This window comes from Dendropsophus ebraccatus, chromosome 12, assembly GCF_027789765.1.
Source record: "Dendropsophus ebraccatus isolate aDenEbr1 chromosome 12, aDenEbr1.pat, whole genome shotgun sequence".
Taxonomy (NCBI): Eukaryota; Metazoa; Chordata; class Amphibia; order Anura; family Hylidae; genus Dendropsophus; species Dendropsophus ebraccatus.
This window is the reverse complement of record NC_091465.1, coordinates 40318533-40337253: the sequence shown is the minus strand read 5'-3', so window position 1 is coordinate 40337253 and position 18721 is coordinate 40318533. Positions and strand designations below refer to the sequence as shown.

At 39.1% G+C, this 18721-nt stretch overlaps 1 protein-coding gene across 5 annotated transcripts in view; it reads left to right on the top strand.

Moving 5' to 3' along the window:
- Positions 1–17755, top strand: part of CADM1 (cell adhesion molecule 1) — a 211444-nt gene extending 193689 nt beyond the window's left edge. For 4 of the 5 annotated variants that reach the window (XM_069947024.1, XM_069947023.1, XM_069947021.1 and 1 more), the window contains 3 exons: positions 1500–1532; positions 14572–14700; positions 15888–17755. In XM_069947024.1, coding sequence (XP_069803125.1) covers positions 1500–1532; positions 14572–14700; positions 15888–16006 — 281 coding nt within the window. In that variant the 3' untranslated portion in view covers positions 16007–17755. The remainder of the gene's footprint in view (positions 1–1499; positions 1533–14571; positions 14701–15887) is intronic. The other variant, XM_069947022.1, reaches the window with a different exon arrangement.
- The last annotated feature ends 966 nt before the right edge of the window (positions 17756–18721 follow it).

Genomic DNA, 18721 nt, shown 5'->3' with positions numbered 1-18721 from the left:
AAGCCGAGCATGCTAGAGGTTTGCTCATCTCTAATGGTGACATCATTTTGTTATTATAGAAAGAGTTATGTTCCTGATAGTTCTCTGTAAGTTTTTCCAGTCATTTATATAAACATATTTTGAAACTAACCATAATCCACAACAGTTCTACATGTGATTGCCTGAAGAGAAAATAAAAACGAATGCCCAGTAGATAGGAGCTGAACCGTGCAGTTCACTCAGAAAAAACAACCAGGGTGTAAGTTAAAGCAACTCTACCATGGAGAGTCATCTAAAGTTCTTCAACCTCAATGTCAAGACTGTTTGCAATTTTCACTGCTAGAGATGAACCAACTTACAGTAAGCTCAGGTTTGTGCGAACCTGAACGCCCGGCATTTGTCTGGAAAATATGGATACAGCCTATCAAATGCCAAGCGGTCGAGTTTATGCAGTTAAAATAGTTTATCAATGTAATGAGTTGGTCACATTTTTACATGGGTGGTATAGGTTTTGTAGAACCTTTTTGCTAACATTTATGTAGTTTACTCAGGTATTATTGTATACTTTTTAAATAAATTATTTTCAAATTATTTTCAAATTTTTTATTTCATTTTATCAGCGTAAGTATAAGACTAAGCATTTGCTAACTATATGGGTAGCCTTTTTGGCTGGATAGGCTTGGTTGTCTTGTGGCATGCCTACTTGGTAGACCATATGGCAAGTGATTATAAATTAAAGCTTTGAACACGCTCATTCAGTATTTGATACATGGTAACTACATCAATGTGTACAAACACTGTATATACCAAATCTGAACCCTGCATATTTCCCAGTAACTGGTTTTATATTAATGTCTAAGGAAATTGTCAATATATCATACTTATTTAAAATCTCAATAGAATACAGCTGAGAAATAGAGTTCGGAGACAGCATCTAGTTACTAGTGAATGAATATGCTGTAGATCATGAATATTTTACTACTTCCAATGTGTACGGGTTAAAGGGATTGTCCAGGGTTAGGCAAAGTCTGCTTTTTGCAATACCAGACACAAGCCATGAACAAGCACAATTCATTTTTTAGAAAAAAAAGCATAAGACTTATTTTTTTCTCCAATCTTGGACAAACTCTTTAAATTACAGCTCGACATTTCGGCTACAGTAATAATATACTAGATAACTGTTAGTTTTACTATTCCATTACATGGTATGTTCTTTAAAGTATAAAGGTAGGGCGATGTTGAGAACCAAAATATAACCACCCCTAGAACTGTATTATTAAGCCTCCACTACCCATAGTTCCTTTGGTCCTAGAAGGTTGTGCTCCTTTCAGGACTGGAGGTAAGTGTGAGGTGTCTCTCTGTATGACTGTCACGTTCTCCCTTGTCTTACAAATTCAATGCTGTGTGAGATTCATTATTGCTTGTGTATTATCTGTTCCCTTTATTTTGTCCCATTTTTCCCTTTTTTTGCATGCTGTTCCTTCCGTTTCTTCCCTTCCTCCTCCTCTTCCCGTGTGTAGACGCAAGTGCAACGACAGAGCCTGCAGTTCACGGTTGGTATCAGCTTTCTGTTCTCTATTTCCAGATGTCAGCAAGCCATGCCAGTAATGTAAAGGGATCATTTCATAGGCCAATAATTGGGTTGGGTGTTGGAGATCCATTATTTATTGTCCATTGTTCTTTCCTAAGATTAGTTATATTCATAACCATCTATTGTCCTTTCCCTCAGAGGTGGGTTATACGCTCAATTCCCCTTTCTTCTACAGATCCCTTTACAAGGTCTAGCCTGGCTTGTTGCTCTGTTGGGGTTGTCTTGTCTACATTCTGGTCCTTTCCTGAGACCTGTGCATGAAATGCATGACTGCACTAATGGTTTATGCAACTGGAGGGATCTTCAAGGGGCAAGGTGAAATGCTGAGTCCTTTCTATTTTGCTGAAGTCAGTTAGCTGGAAAAAAAAGTGTTTTTGATATCTACTTAAAATGTATGATTAAAACAAGGTTTAATTAGAATAAATGGGATGCCAGCCATGAGACATGTCTTGAATAGACAGTTTCACAATTGAGGAGTTGTAGGGTGGCCATACAGCATAAATAAATGCAGTCTAATGATAGAATGACAATCTAATGTTTATCCTACTCTTCCCTGATGGAGTGTTTCAAGGGAGAGAAGATTTGGACCTGTTGAATTTCAGCATGCCCAATAATTTGTTCCACTAGGCGAGTGATAGTGAACCTTGGCGCTTCAGCTGTTGCAAAACTGCAATTCCCATCATGCCTGGAGATATGGCTTTGGCTGCCCAGGTTGGCTACAGCTGGAGTGCCACGGTTCGCCTTCCCTGCTCTAGGCTCTCTCCATTAAATAAACGTATTCATGTTGGAGTTGGGAGGAATAGATGTCGGCCAAATGAGCATCCAACCAACTGCAGTCTTAAATGGGTTTTCAAGTGATGGCATATCTTTAAAATAGGCTATCACTTTATGATTTGTAGATGTCCAACGTCACTTGGAATTAAAGGGATACAACACTGCACCACATAGTTCCTAACCACTTGGCTATGCAGGTAGTCACCCCTATTCTGCAATCAGACCCACTCTGTAGGCGGACTTGCTGCTCATTTGCATATATGAAAAATTGCCCATCTCACAAGTAGAAGGTCACAAATCAGAGTACAGTCTGTAAAGGTGCTTTCAGCTTTTATCTGGTGATGTGATTAGTTACAATGTTAAAGCAAATCTAGCACCAACCTTGAAAATAGGTCTGTGCAGATTGGTTGTGCCATGTCAAGTCCAGGTCCCATTCAAGAGAGATGCCCAAAACTCCAAACATGCTAATGACCTAGTTTGGTACACTGGGCCCTACACCTTCAATGCATGGCTTTTCCTGCCCAGCCATGATGCTGCCTAATAATAAATAATAATAAGAAAAAAAGAAATGGATCCCAAAAGGGTAATCAAGGGAAGAAATACAGTAGCGTTTTGCCCCTTAAAGCTCAACATATTAAATCCCGATTTCAGTTCATATGCAACACAGTCTGCCAGACAGGCAGAAAAAGTCATGCATTTGGGGGCATTGGCACCACTAAAGCCCCTATTACACAGGGCGATTCAAGCAAGCCAGTGACAACCTGTCAGGTCAGCGCTCACTTGCTCCTCGTTCCCTGCTCACTGCCGGCGCTATTACACGGACTGACAGCGAGCGGATGAGTGGGAGGGCTGCCCGGGTGATCGCTGGATCATCTGGGCAGCTCATAGGAGATAGCGGCGGTCTCCTATTGCATAGTGACAGCAGCATATCACTGCTATCTAGTTTGTTGATTTTTCAACATGTTGAAGGACAACGATCAGCCAACATCGTGCATGTCGGCTGATTGTTGTCGTCTTTTACACGAGATGATTATCAGCCATACCGGCCAGATACGGCCAATAATCGCTTTGCGTAATAGGGCCTTTACTGTGCACCTGACTTTGGTAATTAGCACATTTGTAATTGTGGGCATATCTCCTAAACCGGATCATAAAAGCCAGATTTGGCACGGCACCACCGATTTGCACATACCAAAATGTCAATATGTGCCAGGTTGACGCTTAACACCATCTGACAAATTCCCTTTAAGTGTATGGCCACCTCTTAGATTCTTTACTACTATAGTCTAGCAGTCAATCAGGTTCCAGCTCTTACATTAATTAAGGGCCATGTGACGTTAATCTGATGGCTTGCTTTGGGCCACTGCTCCAGTTTTGAGGACTCTCATGTGCTTGCTTTAGCTCTTGCTTTATCCTTTGTTGCAGTCCCGGTGACAAGAAGCTGAAGACTGTGTTGCCTATTAACTGAACGTGGGATTTATTATGCTGAGCTTATATTATTATTTTCTCCTCTTATTATTTCTTCTCTTGCTTCCTCTTTTTGGAATCCATTCATTATTATTATTTATTTCATTTTTTTTTTTTTTTTTTAAAAACATGGGACTAGATCTATCGGTGGTAATGAGAACGTTGCTCGAGTCACTAGGCATTCCTTGTCATGTGTTGAGGTGGCAGTGTTTTGCCGTGTACACATGGGTGCGTGTAGCAGTTTGCATTAATACATTACATATCTCTCATATAAAATCTCTTTTATGTGATGAATCCACCTTTGGGGTTCTTCTCCTGAATATATTAGGAAGTTGCTTAAACAGCATATTAGCTGATTCACTCCTATTAGCTGCAGGAGTGATGTGAAAATAGAGCAGGGCAGCTGAAGGCTGTTTAGGAAATCGAATGCATGGTTATTTTATCTGCTTTTCATGCCTAGTGTATATTGTGATTAGTCTGGCACAGCTCCGCCAACACGGCTAACCTTTGTTGCTGGGCAGGTTATGTGTGGCCTGTGTACATAGGCTCCTCTCCTGTTTAGTAGGATATTGTACTGTAGCAGCTCAGCACCTTCATCTAATTACAATGTCTGAGGTCTGGAGACACGTTCCCCAGATATACATTGTGACATTCTGTCTGTATACATTAATTTCTAGATACAGTGAGTCTGCGGAGAAGTTTAATCAGGAGGAATTTATCAGCACTTCTCTTGGATAAATGATACACTGGCTGACAGTTTGCATTACTCCTCCTCCCAAGCTGGAGAGGATTTATTAATATTGGTTTGCCGGCATTGGTTTTAATCAGGATTCTTCACGTTCATGGGGGCTGTGTTTGCCTGACCTCCTTCCGTCTTACTCTCCGTGTTTTTGTGTCTTGGCCACAGACGCCACTTTCGGCCTTCTGTTTTCACTTCCCCTTTCTCCTCCTTCACTGCTGCTATGGCTGCTTTGTGGTTTTAATCTTGTTAACTCTTTGCTTTCCCCTCTTTTATATTTCTCATTCCCTTGTTAGTTTAGAGCTCTGTCCTGCACTCTAATTTTCCTGACGCCAAACCTGAGGCAAAAACAATAGTGATGCAGCCCCCTATTGAAAATTATAAGTAAGAAAGGTCTATGCACAAAATATCTGCAAAGTATAACAGTACCTGCAAAGTGTACTGTATACCTCTATTATAAGTAAGAAAGGTTTATGCACAAAATATCTGCAAAGTACTGTATAACAGTACCTGCAAAGTGTACTGTATACCTCTATAAAATACTGTAGTTATACAGTTACTAAAGAATTATTGCATTCAGAGTCCTAACTGCCTTGCGTTCCACATCTGTTTCCAGCCATCATTTGCAGGTTATGGAGTAAACTGAGCCGAGATTACAGAACAAGAGAACAAAAAAGAGCTGTGTGATGCAGAAGATGCTAGATTGCATGATTTATGTCTGCCTCTCACAGCCTGAGGCGAGATACTCAAATCACCTCATGGCCTGTAAGGTCCTGGCTCCATCTCTTCTGTCTTATCATTCCACAGCTGACATTATATACATTTACTTGTGTAACCTCATATATCCCCTACCTGCAGTATCATAAAGTGGAAAATGTTCTTGTTAACATTGCTGATGATGGATGCCATGCTGTCTACAAGTCATTTATTTCAGTAAAATTTAATGTATGTGTTGCCTTTTGCACAGCTGTTTTATTGGTGTAATACCTCCAATATACAGGGGCCCTGGGGGTAATAGGCCTGCCATATCCTGTCCAAGTAGCTAACTCACTCAAGCAGGTCCCAGTACATGTACAAGTATGTTATTATCATACCACTGCGCATGAAGCTTCTCTACCGCCACCTCTGACACGGTAGATTGCGTGCTAGCAATTTGCAGAATAAGTTCCAGTTTTCATGACCATGAAATGTACAGAATATGACAGAGAATGAGTATTTATAGGAGATACAGTAGAGGAGCTGCATGAGTGCTTTCTTCCAGAAACTGCTATTCTTGGGTTTTTTTGTGATTGTAGCTCGGCCGAAGAGGCTGCAATACCGGACAACACCTAAAAACTAGAGCTTTTTTTTTTTAGAATAATGAACAGTATGTCTAAAATCCCTTTTAAATTTCAAAGCAAATTCTCGAACCATTACAGGTTTACATGCTGTCTGTGTTCCTGCATATGTGCATGGTTGTAGTAGGTGGCATTTTGGCATGCTGCGCACGACTAAATCATTGCATGGTAGTAAATGCCTGATCCTTGTATGTGTCTTTGCTCCTCTTTTCCTCGTGTGTTTGGTATGTGTATTCTTGTGAGTTTGTCACAGTACAGAAGTATTGTGCGTTAAGTATACTGTAAAATCTGTTTCTAGAAGAAGAAGAAAACTGCACGTACGGTGCATGCCTACATGTATTCTTTATTTGTTACCTAGGACTAGTGATCCTTCCAGAAAGAGCTTCTAGTGTCATCCTGATACTATGCTGATAGACCAGCAGTCTTTATTGAAGTATCGAATTTCAGATTGTAACATTGTTCTTTGTTCTATTTTAACTCAGTTTGGCTCAAGTTCTTGATGTACATTTTCCTTTATGTCCCATTTAGCAGATTCTGCTCTTTGTCTTCTCTTTTGTTCACTTGATGCTGTCACTCTCATCTTTTTGTCCCCTAACTAACCTGGTCGTCTTTGTACTTCATTCTCACTAATACTTCTTTTTAGCATGTACTCTTTTTCTACAGTGTCCTGCTGGGCATTATGCCCTTTGCATTATTCTATATGTCAACTTGCGGCTTTGCTTTTCATTATAACCTGCTGTGTTGACTTGGTCCTATTCTTCCACCTTTCCAAGAGCCACTTCATGCACTATCCACCTTCTTTTACTATCTGTCCCTCTGTCCTCTTTCTTCCCAGTGCACTGTATACCTCTTCTGGTTAGTTATCCCTTCTGTTTCCTGATGGTCACTGAAAACTACTTTGATTCTTCTTTTTTTTGCTATGCAAATTGTCCACGTTTCTCTTGTACTTTGACAGATGTCCCTATTGTATCTTTGGGGTTGGAACAAATCATATTCTCTATGTCCCATCTCTGTATTTTTTTCCCCCTCCGTATACTCGATATACAAAGGAAGTCCCTCTCTTTCCTAGATAACAATTCTACCGAGAAACACCCAACATGGTCAGACTGTCCTCAGTTTGGGTGGGATTTTGCAACTATTTTCTATTGAAGTGAATAGAACTTAATTGTATTATATTTTTTCCGGACAGTAGCAGTGCTTTTTCTAATCCTGGATAACCTCCTAAGCCTTGCTAGTGCCGAAGACACCTGCAATGTCTGCCTAACAATAATTCAATCTTTGTTCTAGTGCCTTGCTTGTGATTCCAGATTTTATTCCTATGATGTTTTTCTGATCCTGTAGCTCCCCCTGCTTTATCCAGAGGCAGACATAACTGAAGTATATACGCCCTCATATAGTCTACTTACCTACTTTATATCATTCTGTATCGTTTTGCTTTTGGATCACAGCGATACTTCATAAGGTCATTGATGTTTATGAAGTTGTGGAGACTCATAAAGTCTTGAAATAAGCCTAGACTAAGTATCTGCAGCCTCCCAAACTACATTGTCCTTATTTCTTTCAGTGTTGACTACTTCAGTCCTTCCACTGTTCCGGTATACTTTCATCTTTCCTTTGTCAGCTATACTCCTTCTCCATCACTGCTTCACAGTTTATCCTGGCGTCCTTTAACACTTCAGAGTCTACTAGCTGGGAGATAAATCAGTTTTGTGAGATGATAACTCTTTAAAAAAAAGACACACTACAAGGAACATTTTACAATGTGCTTTTTAATGAGTATATGTTTCCTATGAGAGATAATTAGGGAAATTCTGAAGGCAAACTATCCATTAAATGGATTACTTTGCCATTTTATTACAATCCTGGGGGTTCTGTTATCATCACTAATATATTTATACTGTTTAACAATCTGGGGCACCATTAGCTACATGAGGGAATAACCTATCCTCATTGATTGTTTTATTACATGCATGTGCAAGACTGGCGCTTGCCTCCAATAATCTTAAGAACTTGGCTGCAGTTTTGATTATTTACTTGCACAAGACTGAAACTGGCAATACACATTAAAGTTGGCTGAACCAGCCATTTTTTGTGCGATCGGCCAACCATCAAATATGTATGGTAGCCTCACAAACCGTCTCCCCTTATAATAACTTACAAAAATTAAAAATCTAATAATAATAATACAATTTAAAAAATGGAAATTAATTAAAAAAAAATCATTCAGTATCTGGTTCTAATCAGAAAAAAAAGTATTCTAGACAATATATTTCTTTAGAGAATGTGTCATCAAAAGATAAACTATTGGTTAAATTAGGTATAATGTTTTCATAAAAAAAATTTATGTTTTTTTTTTTCTTCTAATTTTACTTTCTATGTTGTAAAATAATCCTGAAGTCTTGCATTTTTATGTTCTTTATGTTCTGTACAGATCACTTTCCAGCAGTGTTGTCATTATTGTCACAGGCAGGATTATAATGACAGGTAACACATATAAAGGTGACATTCTTTCCGCCATTTAAAAAGCACATTGGCTTCTGCACAGGTCACAGAACATGTCTAGTATCAAGAGATATAGTGGTTGGTGCTCTGTGGGGAGGGGTTTCTCACCCCTATCACAGTAGCCAGAAAAACCACAGCACTCAAAAAGAATATTTGACGTAAACATTTCCAGAATACTACTCCAGACCAATTATGAGAACGAAGAGGGGGGAGAAGTCAGCAGCCAACCAGGACAGTCCCATAAAGTTAACGTCTCCATACACCTTGGACTTTAGTTGCCTGAACCCGCCGGACGTCAATCTAAGGTGAATGGGACTCTCCCAACGGTCCAACAACAGGTGATGTCAGTAGAGAAAGGGGCTGGCGTGATGAAAAATCATCACCTGACCCCTTTGTTTCAGGAGAGCCTTCGCTGCGGCTTACCCCTCCTTATACAGAAACACTCGGTAAACACTTGGTAAAAACAATTGTCCAGATTTAACAAAAATGTGCCTGATTTTTGTCTGGCAGATCACAGATCATTTTTGGAATTTTGTGATTGGTTGCAATCTGTCTGAGACCAAAATAACAAAAATAAACATATAAACAAATAATAATAAACATAGAAGATTGTTGGCAGAAAAAAAAAACAACTTGTCCATCTAGCCTTACTAGCCTATCTTATCCCAGGCATGTTTACATTCAAATGCTGTAGGTTTAAAAACCACATCTGCTGAAAGTCTGTTCCACACATCTACTACTCTTTCTGTAAAGTAACATTTTTCTTATGTTGCTTCTAATCTTTCCTCCAGCTAATCTCAGATTGTCTCCTTGTTCTTGTGTTTAGTTTCGTTTTAAAAATACTTCCCTTCTGAACCTTATTTAGTCCTCTAATATGTTTAAAGGCTTCGATCATGTCCCCCCTTTCACTTCTTTCCTCCAAACTATACAGATGTTTTTTCCCATAATAAGTGTCTATTAGTAATTTTTTATAACTTTTGTTGGACAATAAAATATCTTAAAATTATGTTGCCCGGACTTCCCCTTTAAACATTTCCTGATAGATTTAATGCTTCAAACAATCCAGACAAATCTCAGTCCCTATGTTTAAAACCCATCAAAAAAAACTCTTGAAAACACTTTTATATCTCATCTTGTATTTTTCAAGTACTTTCTTTTTAGTTTGGAGTATTTTTGTTGTTTTTATTGGCATCTCAGACAACATAATTACCTTGTCAAATATGGGACAAGTGTTTTTTTCCATTGATTTTATTGGGAGGAGTGTTTATATGTACAATTTGAAATTAGATTCCATTAGTTTGGGGTCCTGTCCTGTAGAAGTGATCAGGATAAACAGAAAAAAATGTGCAGAATGGTGCATTCTATTCTTTATATTCCCTTCTTCTAAGTAGCAGCTATGATTCAGTAACAGATCTATTACACAACATACGCCTTTGCTGCACAATGGGCCCTATTATCTTTTAATCTGTTCCATAGGATTTCAGCACAGACTTTTATCATATCCTGGGGGTGTAGAAGCAGTTAAGAAGCACGGCTCTAAAATATCCATAACATTTCATTCTCGGCACTCACCATCATGCTTCAAAAACTTTTATTGTAGAAAAAAGTCCATCACCAAATATATAACAGCAACAGGACGTTTCGGCGTCAAGCCTTCTTCAACTGACAGTTGAGGAAGGCTTGGTGACGAAATGTCCTGTTGTTGTTATATATTTTTGTGTTGGACTTTTTTCTACAATAAAAATTTGTGAAGTATAATGGTGAGTGCCAAGAATGAACTTTTATAATACTGCTGGATTTTTTCTTACTACGAGCACCACCCTAGACACAGAAGTGTCGTCTAAAAAACTTTGTTCTAAAATATCCATAAAAAATCCATAATTAAATTTTCCCATAATGACCAATCAAGTGATATGGACATAAGGTTGGCCATGTTGTTAGAAATGTAAACCACAATGTAATTCCAGTCCTGTACCGGAAAGTATATGTAGTAAAGAAAGGCAATAATATCCAGTTAAGAAACATCTTACCATATTGTATGTTAATAGAGTATGTATTAATCTCCGTAACAAAGAGGGTTTATTCCACCTCCTGGAGATGGTGAAATCTTATTTCAATGTGGTGCGGCAATGCAGTTGTTCATGTGGCATGGTAGAACAACTAATCCTGTTACGAAAAATGCTTGTGTGTGTGGTTCCATTTATTGAACAATCATAGACCATGGAAATAAGATATTCTTCTAGGAACTAATAATGATGCACATGCGATTGTGTTGCTGGTGAAGTAGTAGCGCTGGCAGCGATCTCTCTGTCATTAGGAGACAGATTGCAGAGTTGAAATAATGCGACAATTATAGAGGAAGAATTGGCCTGGTCTATAGAGAACAGGGAGATGGTAAATTGGAGTTGTCTGCATTGGCACTTTTTGGAATTTTTGTCCATGTATACCAGGGATGGGGAACCTTTGGCAGTCCACGCATGATGGGAATTGTAATTTTTGCAAAAGCTGAGGGCCGAAGGTTCCCTATCCCTGATGTATACACAGCTAAATATATTACCTTATTATACTACCTGGTCTGCTTCTCTTATAGTACTCTTCGTTTTCTTGACTTCTTTCTACACCCTGCTCACATATCAACTAGAATAATTTAGACCATCAGCATTTGTTTCTGCAGCAATTGAACTGGGGAGAAACTCAGTGTTCTTCTAAAATAGCATATTAGGATTTGCAAGTAATGTGAATAATGTGGCATTTGTCATGTGAGGTTGTCACACCGACCTCTGCTCTGCGGGATTATTTTTTTTTTATTATGTTTTAATACATTTTTTTTTTGGTATTTGTTATCAGAGCCGCTCACAATAAGCTTAATCTTTTTGCAATACATTTCTGGAATTCAAAAAAAAAAAAAAAAAAAGGCCAATAAAACATGCACATAACCGAGCGCCGCACAAAAGATTTCACACAGCCATCTATGAAATAACATTTAATGCATGATGTGCCACTCAAAAATGAATGGGAGATGCAAAGAGATAATAGAAGTCTTATGTAGACAAATTTAGTGGATAATTTACTTTCAAGGAGGCTTAATTCAGTTTAATTAATGGTGGACCAAGACTATGAAGAAGAGCCTAGTGCTATGGAAACTCTCGATTGTCCTTGACCTATGGTTTCTTGAAGTCTGTTCACCACGTAGACATATATCATGTAGACTAGATAGAAATAACACTAGTCGTAAAAACATTTTTAATGATTTTAATAAAGGTCATTAAAAGGGTTGGCCACATAGTAAAGACCTACGGCATCAGTCTTGAGATATAAGACTCACCTCTACCATTCCTTTGTCTTTCCCAGAACTTGCAAATAGTGATGTCATCCATAAAATGGCCGTCATAGAGGTCAATGTGACCATGCATCTCCCTAAGTATTTTCTATAGGCACATACATGCTTTACCATCTTATCAACAGGATCTCCATTTGCAAGCAAGGATTGGGTAAGAAGGGTAAAGTGTATCTAATATCTCTGGTACTACAAATGAGGAGCCATAACATTACTATTAAAGTACACCTAATAATTGTATTAGTAAAGGCCCTTTTACATGGGCTTGATTATAGGAGCGGCATCCTTGACAATTGCTCTGTGAATTGTTCTAGCCGATAGACAACCACTTTCTTGTTCACTGACTGATTACATCTTCGTCGTGGCCAATAAAACTACCTTTATAGGTTACGCATCGCTTTGTGTAAACAGGGTAAGTGTGAGTGATAATATTTATTGGCCACACCAACAATTAAGCAGTCATCATCTGCAACCTGTAAAAGAGCCCTGAGTGGCCAACCATTTAAAGAGGATTTAATGGACACACTCTATTCACAGGACTTAAGCCCGTATTCCACGGGTCGTTGGAGGAGCAAACGAGCGCTGTCAGCGCTCGTTTGCTCCTTCGCCGCTCGCTGCCGCCGCTATTCAACGCGGCTGCAGCGAGCGGGTGAGTGCGGGAGGGGGCGGCGGGGAGCTGCGGGGGGGCTGCCCGGGGGATCGCTGATCGTCCGGGCAGCCCATAGGATATAGCAGCGTCTGCTGCCGATGCTCCTATTCAACGGAGCGATGGCAGCAGATCGCTGCTATATCAGTCGCTTGTTTTTCAACATGTTGAAAAACAAGCGACTGCAACGATCAGCCGACATGAACGATGTCGGCTGATCGTTGCACTCTATTCCACGGAACGATTATCGTCCGTAGCGGTCGATATCGTCCGAAAACGAATGATAATCGTTCCGTGGAATAGGGCCATTAGGCTGTGTCTGACTTGGAGAGTCCAACCACTGGGATCCCAACACTGTCTCAAGAACTGAACTCCTAAAGCATAAGAGCATGTGCTAGATCACTGCTTGGAAGTGCTGAAGATAGCTGAACACTAAGCTCGGCCAATATTTTACACTCCCCTGGACAATGATTGGAGCAGTGGCTGAATATGCTCCCCGCTGCACCATGACTCAGGAGTCCCAATCTCATAGGGCCCAGCACTCAGACCCATAATTAAACACATATCCCCTATCACGTGGATGGAGCATAGGTGTTTATGTTGGCAACTTAGATGTGATTTTTTGTCTCGGCGTTGGATTGGTTTAAAAGGTTATGAGCTTTGGACTATTCCATTTTATTGCAAGAAGAAGCCTTTGCTCTGGCTAATAGATGCAGGTAATAAGATTGATAATTAAAAATTTTAGGACTTTAGTTTTATCAGGATTAGCAAAAAAAGTATTGTTTTTGTTCCTTTAAGGACTAGTACCACTGTCCATGAAATATATCTACTATTGCATCTTAACTCCAGTCACTTGAATGAGGATGATCTGCAATACCATACAATAGATTATATTGGCACCATTTGCAGGGGTAAAATGGCAATTGTGTTTTTTGTTAGTGTTTTTTTTTTTCCTAAATACAGACAATTTTATAGAATCTGTATAGTTACTATTATTTTGTTGAATGTTTTTTTTTTGTGTGTAGTCTTATAGTTTGGGAAAGAATAAAGGTAATCTCTTGGGCAACTTTTTGTAATAGGTCTGTAATAGTTACTTTTATAATCATTAGATGTTGCAGATATTTTCATTCTTTTCTTCTAAGCTTCGAACCTGACAGATATATTGTAAACTGTTTTAATTAAAGTGCTTCCTATAACCTCCGTTTTTGACCCCATACTGGTGCCTTGTTGCCGATTCTGGCTTGAACTGCATGAATAGACTTTATAAATTATCTGTCCCCGTTGAGTTTCTTACCTGTACCAGGACTTGAATCAATAACAGTCACTTAGCATTAGGGTTTCTGCTTAGAGACATTCAGTCGGAACCTGTAAATGACAGCTCTATCAGCCGAGGCTCAGTGGGAAAGCTCTGAACTATTTCTTTCCTGAGTTCATCAAACCTTTAACCATGTTATTAGAGAGCAGCATTGCTAATTCGTTTTGTTATTCTCAGTCAATAAATTGATCCTGATATATTTTGGCATTCTATAGTTTACGATAATGTATGTCTTAATCCGATAGTTGGCGATATACAAGATTGCATTTTTTTTAACTCTTTTAATTTCCAGTTTGATTTAGTTATTAGATTGTTCACCAACGCAGCTTTTATAAAATGTAACTGTGATATCACCTAATGGTAACTTCCCTCTAGGAGAAAAGGAGACTGTTCTACATGACCCCATCTATGCGGATGGTATTATTAGGTCGCCTAATTGTTATTAGCATTGCACAGTGTTTGTACTGTATGGGTTTCTGTGGTCTTGTTCGGGCAGTGTTCATAAAGCACCTGATACAGTATTAGGTAGAACAGTAAAAAGTTAAATTTTTATAATATAATTTCATACTAATATAGTTCACTAATCTTAGTGTCTTGTCCTTTCTAATAGAGCTGTTTGATCAAATCTACAAAATTGCAGTGGCATTAAGCGTGGTTTCACAAATCTGATGATTCCTATTACTAATGCAGCTATTAAGACTTCATCCTTGACTATTTCTTTGAAGAAACCTTAATTTTGCTCATATTCTGTAACCTTCTAAATCACCACTTATTATTGAGATAGTCATCCATGCAGAAACCTTCTTAGTGCCGCTGTAACTTTTTTAGTGTGTAATAATGCCTCTTGTCCTACTGTATTTCTTACCCATCTATTTTTCTAACAGATACCCGGGCAGCAGAAGAGGGTCCTCTAGGTGTAGACCATGCTGTAATCGGGGGAGTTGTTGCTGTTGTTGTCTTCGCTATGCTCTGCCTTCTCATCATCTTGGGACGCTACTTTGCTCGGCATAAAGGTAAATAAGCGTTTTAAATTTTATGTTTATTTTTCCAGTGAACAGAAGTCATATGATTTTATTTTATACCCTATTACCTCTAAGGGCAAGATTTTTTTTTTATTAATGGAGGAGAATGGGGAAAAAAATGTTTGTTTGCTTTAATTTTTTAGGCATTTACTGTACCATAACTTACACCAACTTTGGCCTTTGGGTCAGTACAATTACAACAATTGTTTTTGCCTCACCATATCAATAATGGAAAATTTTATAAGAGGAGAAGAGGCAAATATTTTTAATTATTTTAACTTTTTATAGTCCCAGTGTGGGATGTGATTGTGCATTGTATTATGGCTGCCGGTGTAAAGCTGACTGATCTCTGGTGTTGCGGGAGGTTGTCAGCTGAGGTACTGAGCAGGCACCATTAACGTGTGTGCTATGGGTTGCAGGAAGTACTTTCCGATAGCGCCATATACAGTAAATATGGCAAATATGGGGAAGGGGAAGAGCTATGTTTCACTGTACATAAATATTTTCCACTTTAAGGGTACGTTCACACTTACCGGATCCGCAGCGTATTTTCTGCTGCGGATCTGCAGCAGATCCGCAGCAGATTTCTTTTAAATAACTGAACACAGCATCATATCTGCACCATCAAATCTGCTGCGGATCTGCTGCAGATCTGCTGCGGATCCTGTAGGTGTGAACACACCCTAAGAACATTTGTTGTAACACTTTTTGTTTGTGTGTATGTCCTTTATAGTTTGTATAGACAGTGTGTATGTGTTTTAAGGAATGGGTACAATTTGACAAAGAAATTATAAAGACTATTAAAAGAGAAGTCCCACCAACCAATACCCTGTTTTTGCAGAAGATGACGCCCGGCAGTGGCGAATGGGAGCCAGGACCCGTAAAAGTGTATTGTAAAAAATTACAGTGCACTTTTAATATACCATAGATACATGTTGAATGAAATGATTTCTATATTATTTCAATTATATTATGCCATGTTGTTCTCCTTCAGTGAACCATGCCTTACAATGTCATTATATTGAGTCTTAAAATGTAGAACTACTACTTGCTGGTAATTACAAAGCTTCTTGTACATTAAAGTATAAGGTGGTTGTGACATATGACATGAAATAATTTGTACACCATCCTTCTCCATTATAGGAGTTATAATATATATATATTTTTATCTCATACAGGAACATACTTCACCCATGAAGCCAAAGGCGCAGATGACGCGGCAGACGCAGATACTGCAATCATCAATGCAGAGGGTGGGCAGAACAGCTGTGAAGAGAAGAAGGAATATTTTATCTAGCCTGGCCTTGTTGAAGGGTGTGAGCTCTGTTTAGACTCACCGCCCTAAGGGAGAAGGACCTTCCAACGTCTTGCGTTTTTTTATCATTTGGTTTTGGAGCGGATGGAGGAGCGGGGGACCCATCTAGTATAAAGTGATTGCCCCACAACACTCTCTGCTTTTATTGTTTGCCACTTTCCTTTCATGGGAATAACAGGAGCTTGAAATGTTTGTTTTTATTTTGTGGAGGGGTGGGGGGGTTAGGGTTGCAAGTAAAAATATGGATTCCGGGCTCCTCAGTGCAGGAGGATACTGTGCGCAGAGCTCTCTGCACCCATATCTCACAGGCTCCTCGTTCACTGAAGAGGCATATTTATCATCTGCAGACAATTTGGTGCCTTGCTTGTTTTTTATTTCACTTTCCCGAGAAGTTATCGTTGTGTTCCTGGCTGGTTTTTGTCTCACTTCCTGCTGGGGTGCTTTATACTCTGTCCAGTGCCATTTCCTTCTAAGTTTTCTCCTAAGTTTGTCCATGCCACTTCCCATTGGGGCTGCTTTTACTTATCATCTAACTGTGGCCATGTAGCTGTCCTTTAAGTTTCCGTACATGCGCTTGAGCATTGCTGTTTTTATAAGAGCTCTTTCCTGTGAAAATCACACTGTTCGTCCATCTCTTCCCACCGATTGCCTGATCTTTCTGTCCTCATGTCACCTTCTACAGGGACTGTTCACATCATACAGTTTTTCCAGTGTTTAACTCCAATTCATATTGTGCAATTCCTTCTGTCTGGCCCATTGTTGTTGAGTTTATTGTGCACTCTCCATCATGGTGCTTATTTTTTGTGTCCCTTTCTGGATATCAAGTGTGTGATACAGAGGAGTCATTCTGCTCTTCTCTGGGAAGTGAATTTTGCCTCACTTAAGTAACAAAGTAGAGCTTAAAAAAAGAGAGACTTTACAGAACCAACTGCACTACAAGCGTGAGGAAGCTCCGACAACTCCATCCCCCCACCCCACCTCGGACAGTTGGTGGAAATATAAGCGGATGTGCCTTTTTTATTCACAAGTGAACAAGCTGGAGGAAAAAAGAGGGGTGTACATGGGAAAAAATTCCTTCTGCTCTGATAAATCAAATTTAAAATATTTTCAACGCTCATAGAAAGCCCTTCTATTTCCCATATCTGTCTATTCCACCTTTCTACCTCCTTTACCCTTTTAGCCTATTCTTTTGCTTCCATGCCTTGTCACTGTAAGTTACGATATTTTCCTTTTTCCTCCCGCATTCCTCGCCTCATTCTTTTCTTCCACACAAATCTTCCTCTCTCTCAGTGCTGTGTCTTATTACAGGGCTGTAATGCCCGCTACAGTGTTTCTACAGTAGGAATGGACAGCTGTACCCTCCTGCCATTTTGTTTGAAATCTATGGTAGTAAACGTGGGCAGTACCACCAGCTGTGAAACTGATGCATTCAACTCTTCACATAACTGTACTAAGAACAGCCTGTATTATATAATCTGTAATATTATTGTGTTGTCTGAAGGGTTCAGTCTAAGGTTGTTTAAAGTGTAAAACAATGAGATGTCATTGCTGCTATAGAAGGTGTTAGCAGGGTAAGTGCGTTGCTTTCTTGTCAATCCCACTGTATATTGCTGAGTAGAGCTGCACCTATATTGTCTTACAAAATTTGAAATGTAGGGGTTATCTTAAGATGGCTGCCGAGCTGATTCTTATGTTTTCTGTTGTGTACATGTTAAGAAAGAATGAAGATTTTTTTTTAAAAAAAGGTATTTTAAGGTTAAATTCCCACAATCCTAGGTAGCATTGTGCTGGTAGAGTACCCTATCTTGACCCATCACCTATATGTGTGTATGTGTGCACTGTCACAGGAGCCATTTTCATTTCAACGCTTACCTTCCTCCTCACTCTTCCAGACTCAACCCATATACCTATAGCACAGGGACTCATACTAAAGCAAATTATACTTGAAAGGGAACCTTTTATCACTTTCATCCTGTCTAAGCCACGAACCATTGGGGCCTAGGGGATTCTCCCCACCTCACTAGCCCTAATAAAAAAAAATCTCTCTCTGTTTGGGTACTGGGAAAGATATATCAATCAAGACAGTGGGACGGAGAGAACCCACTAGGGACCGCCCCAATGACACTTGAGTCAGGCAAAATGAAAATGATCACAGGTTCCCTTTAAACCTTGCTTAGGCTGAAGTATGAAGTAGAGTGGAGAAACTTAGTATGAGCTAGTCTAGGGGTCATGCACAATTTATCTCGAAGTATAGCCTTCCAGATTTTCTGTTTACTAGAATTGTATCCCAGCTGGAGAAAGATGAAAAAACTTTACCTAAAGAAAGTTTTCCTTCTCCAGCTGAGATTTCAATTTTCTTTTTGGTGAAAAGAAATATGTAAGCATATACAAAGTTGAGATACAGTCATGTGAACAAGCCACAACGCTCAATCTCATGTGACAGATTCATGCTTATAGCTCTTGTCCTGAAATTTTTATTACGAATTGTGTATCTTTAATTCCCACCATTGAGTAGTTCATTTTTAAAGCTGAATTTTTATTCTTATATTGTTACCCTATACAATCAAGAATATAGGAAACAGTCTATGATTTTTTATTATTATTATTTTGTATTTTTTTTTATTATTTTTGCTTTTTTTTCCCTTTTTGTTTCTTCAAGCCTAAAAATTGGTATGATAAGTTTAATAATCTCAAGGT